Source organism: Mytilus trossulus, unplaced genomic scaffold, assembly GCF_036588685.1.
Source record: "Mytilus trossulus isolate FHL-02 unplaced genomic scaffold, PNRI_Mtr1.1.1.hap1 h1tg000398l__unscaffolded, whole genome shotgun sequence".
Taxonomy (NCBI): Eukaryota; Metazoa; Mollusca; class Bivalvia; order Mytilida; family Mytilidae; genus Mytilus; species Mytilus trossulus.
This window is the reverse complement of record NW_026963347.1, coordinates 1168228-1180572: the sequence shown is the minus strand read 5'-3', so window position 1 is coordinate 1180572 and position 12345 is coordinate 1168228. Positions and strand designations below refer to the sequence as shown.

The following is a 12345-nucleotide window of genomic DNA, read 5'->3' as shown; positions in this document are numbered from 1 at the left end:
ATTTATCGTCAATTTGTACATTTTCCCTTTGAAATAACTAATACAAACTCTTTAGATCTTGGACAGAACCAGTTACTAGAATTATTGCCGTTATGAATCAGTGCGGTCGCGTCATGATTTCATGTCCTTGTGCGTTAGTACATCAACAAATACGCGCGAATGCATTTAACCCGTTTAAGGATAATTTAGCTTTTATAATAAGTTGAATTAACTCACATTTCTAGTTTACTAAGATACAAATTTGTGAATTTGAAAGTAAAATATAGTACCGGTTGAAATGGTGGATCGCAAAACCAAGCACTGTTTAATTATTTTTGTTTGAATGTAAAAAAATATTATTACAAAGATTAACTTGCGAAAATAATTCTACTTTTTTTTGTGTATAAAGTTGTTAACATGATCAGCAAAGCGTGACAACATATTTTTTTTCAACATTACATACAATATGTAACGTAAGAAAATTGAATAATTTTACAATTATTTTATCAATACTCAAATAACTACTTGTACAAATCGTCTTTGAAATAAGCAGGTAATTATCATTTTATCATTGTTTTAACTCAAACCTTATACGAAAAAACCCCAGCAAAACATTAACTCAACTTAAAAAGACAAATATCGCAATATCATATAATGAAAGTGTCCAAGTTGCATGAAAAGCATTTTAGTAGGCATAATTTTAAATGTTTGCTGTTATGATTTTTTACACCTTTGGTTTTCGTCAATATGTTTTAATCAAAATTGCAATGACATGAATTAAATGTGTAAGAACTTGTTTTAAATGACTGACTGTGTATGATATTTATTGGCAATTTGTACATGTTCCCTTTGAAATAACTAATACACACTCTTTAGATCTCGGACAGAACCAGTTCCTAGAATTATTAACGTCATGTATCAGTGCAGTCGCGTCATGTTTCCATGTCCTTGTGCGTTATATATCAACAATTACGCGCGAATGCATTTATACATTTAAACAGTAATCCAACGTTTTCGTTATTGCATTTCGTATCATTTTCTAAAATTATCAATACAGCTACCCGATAAATAGTGTCGTTTTATTTGGAGCAAGTAAAGTCAATATTTAAAAACAATATAATTATATGACTTTTTTGTATCATATACAATATTTTTCGAGACTTTTAAAATAGAAGCCAAACAAAGAATTTCTAATAGAATGAAATATTGTGAAATAAAGAATTAGTTCAATCAGTAAGATGAACGTTGACGAACAAACGTTTTAAAGCAAATAACAAACGAGCAACTATGTGTGGTAGTTAACAGCTATCATGGATATAAATGCATTTTAAAACTGAAGCACATAACGGCATTGCTTTTGTATATAGATGGCCATTTTTTAATATACAATGTAACAACATAACGTAATGCAAAACTCTATGAAGTATTTATTTAGTGTGAAAGGGTTGTTATCTTTAAATTGTTCGTTAGATTTATTTCCACATAAATAAAAGTGTATGATAATAATCCATATAATTTTTGTTCTACAGTGTGTAAATCTTCCACATTTTTAGTTGATTTGATATTATTCTTATGCTAGATTACAATATAAGTGTTACGAGGTCTGTAAAGGGTTTTTTCGTAAAACATTTGTGTCATTTATTTGAGAATGCTCATACAGTATAGCTGAACATCGAATTGAAATTAACAATAATGTTAACTTTTTTTTTTTAAAGAAAATAGTTTATGTCAGGTCTTTCTGTGTACATAACTTAATCTCTCCCCCCCCCCCGCCCCCCTGTTTTTCATTTGCAAAACAAATATTAAAAGATATAACAGTCAGCTTTCCATATATATGTTATACATTCTATTAATAGACAAAAAATAGTGAGAATGTTTACCAAAGTGCTACAACTTATAATTGGTCTAGTATGGTTAACAAATAGAATACACAGTTGCTCGTGTCCTGGTTCTCAACACCCGCAGAATCAATTCTGCTCATCTGATTATGGTAAGTTCTAGACTAAACTTGTACATCATATGGGCCGTCGTCGATCTTCTGCATGTTCTGCATGTATAAAAAACAGAACGTGAAAACGTTCCTGTCATTATAAAAGATATGAATAAAAAACCGAACTCGATTCAAAGAAAAAAAACATCAACGGGTTCTTCTGCCTTTTTTTAATTTAATCTCCAGTTTGATAGTACATGGATATCTCAGTATCAAAATTACAATTAAGACGATTTTAGTTTTGAAATAATTAATTTACCACACCTTAACAACAGCACACCATCTTCACCTGTATATGGAATATACATTTCCAAAATAATTAGGTTTTCAAGAGTTTACAGCTGCTACTCACTAGACTTAGTAGATCTTCAACACTGTCTTAGCAGAAAGTTGATGAACCAGGATTATGTCAAAGAACCTCTCGACCTTCTATAAAAAATGTTATCAGAAGATATCAAGACTTGTTAATAAATACTCCGGATCAACTTCGCAAATAATACACGATGGTATTAAAAAATATCTTGGTACTGTTGTTGTCCATCACCTTAATAAATTTTTATGGTACTTTTTAATTTATATATTTGAATATTCTGTTTACTGTTTTGTATTTCCCCCCCCCCGGTAAAATCCATTTCAGATGGCTCGGTACATAAACACACAGCCATTGTGTTATGTTGTGTTGTGTTGTGTTGTGTTATGTTATGTTATTTTTTTTTATCTTTTTCTTGTTATTCATTTCTTCGTTATAAATGTGTTATGTCTATTTGCCTTTTCATGATTCTGAGTTGACATATTTTTTTGTTCTATAGTAATAGAGATCAGAACATAATTAAGACTGCTGTAACCCTCTTGTTTTTACATGTTTACCAGTTATGTCTGTGTATGTCGTTCACACATAGTTTTCAATATAATTATATGTGTACATACTAGAAACATATGGATACTAAGCTTACAACAATATGCAACTATGAACATGCCAGGTTATTGAAAAACATACCAAAGTCAATAATCAATCTTAAGCATATGACAACTAATCAATTTCTCCTTTTTAAAAACATGAAACATGCATTGCGATATTGTATGAATACTTGATCTTGAATATTTTGTATGAAAAATTATACTTAATTTGGATAAACCAACACGATGGTTGAATAAGGAATGGTTAATTAGAGCAAAGAAACCTGTACAATGAGACCGTTTAAAATGTTAGAAAAATGAAAATTAGAAGAAAAAGATTAAAATATTAAAAATATTAAAAATGTCAATTAAAACATGTATACACAAATAAATGGATGTTTCAGGTGCTTTCTAAAAAAATCGTTTTAAAATGAAAAATTGCATTCCACTTGACAAATACTTACACGGAACGATGGCGGATTTGTGGTATCTTTTGTCGTGCGTTTTAGGTCGAACAGATGACGTCGTTAAATGCAAATAGTTTTCAGATATTAATGCCATGATCGGTTTGTAGTATATTTTTCTTGTAAGAAGTGCCATCTCGAAGAAAATCTCGCACATACAAACAAACACTTATGTATTGAGTTCGATAGTAACAGAAAGCATATGAATTCTTGATCATTTGAACTGCCTCAGCGGGCAGGCAGCAACCCATTTGTTCAACTTTTGATGATTATTGTTGTATTGTAACTTCAAACTAATTGCAACAGAAAACGGTTTAGTCTTTATTTATAGCATTAAATACCAAATATACACAGAAAAAAGTCTCATAAAATCGAACTTGATGAAAACTCTAAATCGGCTTTTTGTTTTTTTCATTTCTTATTAAAATTAACATTGTAAGGAAATAATTTCTGCCAAAAATTAGTCTTTTTTGACTTTTTTGTAATTTTCTTAAAATTTATGTAGATTACATGTATGATACTTTGATGAAGTGATGTATTCGTACTTGAATATGTTGTATTATCTTCTGCTCGTGAAATGTACAAAACCAAAGTGTCATAGGTATTTGTATTATACATTGGCGCTGTGACCATTATGAAAAAAATAATGTAAATAATTGGTAATGTTTATTTCTGTAAATTATATTTGTTTAGAATCTACTTTGTTTATTGCAACTTCAAACCACAAATGGAAGAATATATGCTTATTTATTTTTATAAAACGAAACGCGCGTCTGGCGTATTAAATCATAATCCTGGTACCTTTGATAAATAATTAGACTCTTAATCTTGACATGCCGACAAATTTAATGAATGGTCTACTACAGTACTTAATTATGAAAAATGGGTTGAAACTTGATAAAAAGATTTAAAAAAAAAACAACTTTAGATTTGTTTGTTATACTCTAAAGACGAATAAAATCGAGAATAAATACATATTCTAATGCAATTAGTTTGTAACGATAATTTTCATTGGACGTTGATAAATGTTTTGAGGGGTTAGATTCCACGTTCTACCAGTCCGTAACTAAGAAAGCCACCATTTTGAATTCTGTTTTTTTGGGGATATGTAATTTCTCATAAAATAAACAAGATATTCACATTTTGAGCCTCAAAATGTTCTTTTAGTCTATATTGAAACCATTCTGAAGCGTACGAAAAGTAAAAATACGTTTAGTATTCATGTTTGAAATTCAGAGTAAACACATGACGTCACGTTGTTTAATTGCTAAAGACCATGCAACAGTTTCGCGGACTTTTTCATTTATGCCATTGTTAAGCCAAAATATTTATTAAATGACATTTATTTTAATATGTGGCTTTAGAATGGAGATAACTGTATTGTATTTTAAGCTTGGCCTTCGTAAAACTTGATTTTACTGTCGCAAATATCCGTTTACCTATCTCCGCTTCGCGTCGCTAGGTAAACTCAATTTGTGACAGTAAAATCTACGTTTTACGAAGGCCAAGCTTAAAATACAATACAGTTATCTCCTAAATGTTGAATACAGGTGGTCAGGTTTTAATTTTGTATCAATTTCTCTTGATATTTCTGCCTTTTTTGCAGGGTAATCTTCCATTTCGAAAATCTTCATTTTAATTTTAATATTGTTTTTTTTTTAATTTTCCTCAAGTAAGATTAAGTTGGACTTTTTTTGTCTGTACATACTTAGGGTATAGTGCTAGTGATTAAAACTAGAACACCATCAGTTGCAATAAGTCGTGAGCGTCAAATATAGGCTAGATTGACGGAACTGCATATGACAGTTCGTTTGATGTGTTTTACCTTTTGATCTTTTGTCATTTGATTAGAGAACTTGAGATTTGACAACTGACGTGTTATTCGAGTTCAGTATTTTTGTTATTTTTTTTTATTTACAATAATTTATGCGTTTTCAGTATTTTACGGCGTGGTAAAAAACGAAGAGTTTATATCAGGCCCAGTAGATGATACTGCAAACAATTTAGCGACTTGGAAATATACGTTTGAAGATATTTTCAAAATGAAGGTAACTATCAGTATAAAATACATTTTAAAAAATTCAAACTGATTGAATATTACATTTTAAACAACATAGTTAAAAAAAATATATATATCATTGGTTCAATGATTACATTGATTTCCAAGTAAAATAAAAACCGATAATTTCACATGTGAAATATACATGGTTATTTCACTCTCTGGCATCATACAAAAATAGGCGTTGCCAAGACGTCGTCTACGGTGGATCACAACAAAGTGTGAATGCGTAGAAAAAAGATATAGTTCCTTACATGTTTTACATTTAATTTCTGTAAAAATACATTAGCCAATGTTGTAAAAAGAATAATTAATTAAAGAAGTCAAATATCGAAAAAATATGCAACTCGTGCGCGACCAACACTGATAATTAATTCTTGCAATATGCGCATTCATGAATTAATGTGTTGTTCGGTCACTCGTGGAATAAGTTTCTCTACTTGAATTCTTCGATAAGTCATTTTATATTTATTGGTCTCAAATACAGGAATCACTCTATACAAATTTTGACGAAAATATATAGTTATCCCAATATAGGTTAGAGTTTTTCTTTTTCTTTATGTTGCCTTACAATTGTTGGTGTTACATGTACATGCATATACCATTGGTTGTATCGGACGCAAGCTGGTCAAATTAAGAATTCACGACGGTAAAGACAACGAATGATTGCTTTGCAGACATTCAAAAGAGAAGTCTCTATCATATACTCGTACACCAGAAATGTTTTATGTTGATCAGATTGCACAAAAACGATTCGGAAGTAAATAGACCAAAATCAGTGGAATCAGCAAACACTAACACTATAAACATGATTAAAGTGTTTTAAATTTATTACACTAAATAATTTGAAAAAACAGAGCATTCTATCCTGGAATATTATAAAGCAAGTTTTTAAAATTTTTATACATCACGCAAAGAAACAATGTGCATAAAATCGACCTGTTGGGCCCAAATATAGCCGGGAACAGACAAGCAATAGAGATCTTCATGCTATGACCATCGAGCGTGTGTTTTAAGTCAGGTGTAACGTAAAGTGTGAATTTGAAAGAATATACGACGACGGAAAACTTATTCTACAGGGTATCTGGTTCTAATTTGTTTATGGATATCTTTAGAGACGGGTAACTTCTACATATAAACCTCAATATGATTTATACCGTTAATAGCGTTGCAATAATAACTAGATTTGTAATTGCTAGCAATAACGGATAGCACACTCGTCCCCTTTTGCCAGGCGAGCGGCAGCCATTTTTTGAAAAGTCAATCAACGGTTTTAGACATGTTTATCAACATTGTTGTAAAATTTCATCTAGTTTTGAGCATTTTGATCTTTTTTTAAATGTTTGCTGTTTCCATGGTAACAGTTAATATTTCAAAAATTCCAAAGACGGGTGCCCCTTTGGGGCATGCCACATTATCCACTAAGGTTTAATATATTTTATCTTATATTCCTTTAGAAAATACAGCTTTAATGTATTTTCCCATAGGGCAATGTTAAACTTTTGCCTTGTTTCCATGACAATGACAGCCATTTTGGAATTTCTAAATATTGTCGGTATATCAGGGCATACCAAGAAACATTTCCATAAAGTGTCATCCAGTTGGGTCTTACAATGAAGGACTTGGAATTTTAATTTTTTTTTAACATTTTTACCGTTTCCATTGAAACGGCGGCTATCTTGAACAATGACATAGCAAGATGCACAACATCACATGGGGGTCCTTATTATAGTAGAGCTCCATCATCATTGACCCATTTAGATTCCGAGAACTAGCGTGGACAAAAGGTGTGGAGGAGATTAATAAGAATAATAAGGAAAAAAAGAAACGTAGAATAACAATACGTCACCCCAACTCCGTTGAGGGTGCCATAACTAAGGATAGAGTCAAACGAAACAGGAATGATTTTCCAATTTCAATTGAACGATTAAAACATATATCAATTGATGCATACAGCTATTGGGGTATCACAAACAACACAATGAAATGCAATTCTTACCACAAAAGTACAGTTTATAATTGATATTAACTAAATGCTGAACATTGCGCATGTCATATAGTGCAGTATGAACCAATGTGCTTAAGATGGGAGGGAATTGTTGTTTTTGTTTAATAGTCTGGCCTTTTAAAGTCAAAATATCTTATTATATCTGATTTAATAATAATTATATAATGCGACTCATTTAAAACACAGGGAGTGACAGAAGAAGTTGGACAAGATGTTGTCATAGAAACAGCAGGGAATGGTGCTCTCTGTGGAGTTCGATTAGTGGTCGGAAATGGTTATATCTTAATGGGTAAATTCACCGTAAGATGCGGAACTAACTTATATATAACATGTATAAATCAGCAAATGAACTACTTTTAAAATTGGTAAAACTACAATATACAGTGAAACCTGTTCAAACCGAACGGGACTTGCGTTTTGTTCGGTTTTCACAGTTGTTTAGATTGAAGAGGTAAACGGAGGTCGACATTAAAATAATTTTGTCACTTAATGACAAGGGACCTTAGGTGACACAACAGAGGACAATTTGTGTTCATGATGATTTGATGCGAAGTAAAAATAAAGGTAGATGAAGATAGACGTAGTGTACCTTTTCCATATAAATCAAACGCCACTGCACCAATCACGAACCTCGTTGTGTAAATATATTAATCGTTCAATGATGTCCGACGTTGAGCGAGGTTGCTTTTTGATTCGAGATCGTTATTTTCAAATATTTGTCCAAATACGAGTTCTTGGACTAAACTGGTCACCAACTGATTGATACTCTGTCAAACGACAAGGGCAAAACAACAGCAAGATTCCAGTTTATTCTCAGACTTTATCGTTGATAAAAAGCAAACTGAAGAATTATATATAGGGCCTCTAAAAGGAATCCGGAATCCCGTAAACATAATTCAAAAGTCATTGATCTTATGTTGCACAATTTCTAAATGCAGTGCGACTCTTTAAAACTATCATTTAATTAAACAGTTTAGCTGCTGAATGGCATTAACGAATTTATGACCGTGAAAATTTGAGAACCGTGCATTTAATCGATCTTAGGGAAAGTTCATTCTTGTCATTTTCGGCGAATAGACTCAAACATGTTAATAGGTTTGTTATAACAACTCATCAATTCATTTAATGTGGTATGGGAGTCTAAAATAAAAATGATAGAATTTGTTCATACTTTGCCAAAACGTAGTATCTATTGATACATGTCAAAAAATATAATGAAAATGATAGGTCACCGTGCATTTTCTCAAGCTACAGGACGGGACAAAATGACACATTTTGTATGGATTATACAGGAAAAAACACCATTTTGTGATTTTTTTAGAAACTAAACAAAATGATAGAATTGTTAAATACTTCAGGAAAAGATAGCTTTGGGATACTGCTTTGAGAATATCAAAAGAAAAGATAGGGTCACCGTACGTTTTTTCCGGCTAAAATACAAAATAGGAAAATTCCATGTAGAATCCTTCAGAAAATGCACTGTTTTAAAATTACCTCCCCTTAAAATGCCAATTTAAAAAAAACTAAAAACAACCAAAAATAGTTAATATTTGCAAAAATATTAATATTTATAAGTTAAATTCTTATAAATAGGTTCTTATAAATGAAAATTCACATTAAATATCTGCATTCCTGCATCAAATTTTGCTAACTTGATGGAAAATCTGGACCTTTGGTTCTCTATTTTTTACAATCCAAGATGAAGGAAGACACCCATACCACCTTAACCTCACATACCATCGGGGATACTCTGTTATCATTGCGTTTGTTTAGCATGTTTAGTTAAAGCATGCAAATAATTAAAAATACTTTTTTGTTTTGATGGCTATTGATCGATTTTGACAGGTTATATTTCAATACATATTTACTAACTAGCCTTAAAAACACGTTCGGAATTCGGTGTTGACAGGGTTCTGTTTTTTCCGGTTAGATTAACATTGATTGATAGTGAAATTTTTTGGGACTTTGAAATTGTTCGGTTAAAACTTAAATTCGTTTTTTTTTTTTTTTATCAGGAATCGGTTTACTCAGGTTTTCACTGTACAAATTTGAATAATAAGTTCAACGTTTTACTTGTTTGGCTTATTTTGATATGAGTGTCACTAGTGAGTCTTATGTAGACGAAACGCGCGTCTGTCTTAATAAATTACAATCCAAGTACCTATTCAACATTTAAAACAAATAAAAAAAAAAGTAAGGAAAACGAAGAAATCTATCATACTGTACGCTATTAAAAAAGGAGGATTACATGAAGGGTAATCCGTTTCTATAAAAAATAAAAATTGAATATTTTCAATATTTAGAAAATCAACAATTTTAAACAATTATATTTTTGTCTTTTAGGAAGAACAAAGGCCGATGGAACGAAAACGATAGGATTGTGTGAATTCATAAGTCAAATTGGCAATTTGACCCCGTTTCAAATGGCTTACCTGTTTAGCAATGGTTCTTTTTCTTATAATGGAAACTGTAGAACATGTAGAAGGAGATGCGTAAGTATCATAGAACCAGCTTACCTTCTTTAACTTATAAAATATCAGTGGTTACAAGGGACATCATAGCGACCGGATTTAGCTAAATTAAATATCATAGCACACACGTAATGAATATGTGACGGTTTGAACAAAATTGAAGTATGTGTCAACCAATTCTGTTTTTAAATCTCAATAACCCTTCGTTACTAGTGCATACAAAAACATTTTCATCGTATTAAATTACCCTAAAAAATGCATCGTTCAATTTTGCTGACAGCAAAATATGCACCCGAAGTATTTAATAAATAATAAATTTTATTTCATTATATCTTTTAACATAGGAGGTAAGTATCAATAGATTATAGATAACAACGCCCTACATTTTTCATATGTAATAAAACTCATTGATTAATATAGCTACATATTTGAACATATTAAACCTTTGTCCAGTTACAATATAAATGGTCAATATAGAAATGCATGAATAAAACAAGGTTTCCAACAACACACGGATTATATGTGTTTAGTAATCTGTAGTTATTATGATGATGAGGTACAAAAATGAAAATACGCAGGTCATTATTGCATATCTTGAAACACATTTCATTGAAACATGATACTGTACATGTTGTTTCTTCATAAGTTATAATAATTTAGGAACAAACTTTATTTCAACATTTTTTGTAAACACGCATGATATACGTAATTAACTCGCAGAATTTATTGTTTGCATCACAACTATATCCATTGTATCTACACTAGATAATATCATATTAAACTGAAGCATATCGTACAAAAACCACAGTTAACTATAAACTTTCTGTTTTCAGAAAATTGGTCCAGAGTCAAGAGATTGCAAATATGATCCTTTCAATCCAAATAATGGTACTATCTGCCTTGCTAAAAATGCACTTTGCCTACGAGAAGGACGGCAGTGCCGCTGGATTAATAATGAAACATGTTAACGACCTCATGTCATCAACATGCGAACCCCAATGGCTGACTGAAAGCACTTGAAATTATTAAATTGAGTTTTAAGCCTTTTAGTACCCAATTTATATAGTTTGTTCTTATGTTGTATAATTACACCTCGTTCCCGACTTAAGAAAGGATTCGTGCCAACAAACTGGTTTACTCCCGCCACTTTCTGTTTGTGTTGGTCCTCAGTCAGGTGCCTGTAATTTAGTAGTAGTTGTGTGTCCTATTTTGGTATGAAGACAATAAAAAAGGTCAAATAAAACAAGAATTATAAAAAAATGTTCACAAAAGGTAATATATGCGGAGTAAGAAGATAAATCTGGATGTTTCAAATAATCCAACATATAAAACAATGTTGTTAATTTACTTTCAATGAACATTTCAGTAATTTTTCATGTGAAAACAAAAGTTGTGCCTACTGAGCTGATGATAAACTCGGGGACTAAACATCCACCATTCACATATTTATAGTGGTTGTAAGAATATGCTGAACCTGCCAAATATACCGGGATGATAATAAATTATAATGCAATTATTTTGTTTCGATGGTTCTGATTGGATGACAGTTAGCGTAGAATTCTCTATCTCCTTGTCTGTAACTAAGGAAGCCGACATTTTGAATTGCTGAATGTATTAACATGTAATTTCTACAATAATAAGCCAAAAAAAACTCACATGTTGCACATAAAAATCTTCTTTTTATGATTTTTTTTTTACGTTATGAAGCGTCGCAAAGTAAACTAAATTTGCGACAGTAAAACTACCGATGGACGTCCTTAAAGCTTCAAATACAATACAGTTATCTCTTAAGTACGCTGGTAACGCAGTGACACTCGAATCAATTGAACGGCTAAACAACTTCAAATCTAAAGAGCATTATAAACCGATTTTTTTTAAATGTTTACGGTCTCTGTTTTCTAGTTTTGAGTTGTATAACATGTGACATGTCGTGTATTTAATAACTTTCTATAAAGTATTTGTTAAGTTTATCGTTGAATGATTTAATTGTTGACACTTGATTTCTATGTTTTGCTCTTTTTATGAGATCTTTTTTATGCCACACATCTGCTGGTTTTGTTGTCTTGATATATCACTTGGTGCAAATGATGGGGACATCTGTTTTGCTATTACCTTATATCAGTACTCGCAAAGTATATTCTATGATAATAATGAGGTTAAACATAATAGGTTTACGCAACCCTGTGTTTGCTAAGAGTTTAGCTAAATTGTATTTGTGTATTAAACGCGACCAGCATAACGGGTCCTTCACAAACCCTGTTACTCTCAACAGTCATATGTATAAGAACAAAATAAAATGTGTGTCTCTTTACTTGTGACTAATTGATGTACTTTGCCCTGTTTTTAAGCCGGTATTGTTTTCTCTTAATCGATTCATGACTTAGAACAGCGGTATACTCCTTTTTGCCTTATTCATAATACACATGGTATCACCAGACATGCCAGATGGGTATGTATGTAAGTGCTGTTAAAATTAA

General features: G+C 31.3%; 1 protein-coding gene across 1 annotated transcript; it reads left to right on the top strand.

Annotated features, from left to right (window-relative positions):
• The first annotated feature begins 1851 nt into the window (after positions 1 to 1851).
• LOC134702117 (metalloproteinase inhibitor 3-like) lies at positions 1852 to 10899 on the top strand. The gene is made up of 5 exons (XM_063563212.1): positions 1852 to 1969; positions 5269 to 5378; positions 7584 to 7686; positions 9741 to 9889; positions 10702 to 10899. The coding sequence occupies exons 1-5, from the start codon at positions 1852 to 1854 to the stop codon at positions 10834 to 10836; spliced, it is 615 nt and encodes a 204-aa protein (XP_063419282.1). The 3' UTR covers positions 10837 to 10899.
• Positions 10900 to 12345: the final 1446 nt, after the last annotated feature.

What these genes read in the sequence shown, in the direction of transcription:
- LOC134702117 (XM_063563212.1), top strand. Translation starts at nt 1,852, where the DNA reads ATGTTTACCAAAGTGCTACAACTTATAATTGGTCTAGTATGGTTAACA. An exon ending in AAATGGTTATATCTTAATGG is followed by an intron (nt 7,687 to 9,740) that starts GTAAATTCACCG and finishes TTTGTCTTTTAG; the next exon opens with GAAGAACAAAGGCCGATGGA. An exon ending in GAACATGTAGAAGGAGATGC is followed by an intron (nt 9,890 to 10,701) that starts GTAAGTATCATA and finishes TTCTGTTTTCAG; the next exon opens with AAAATTGGTCCAGAGTCAAG.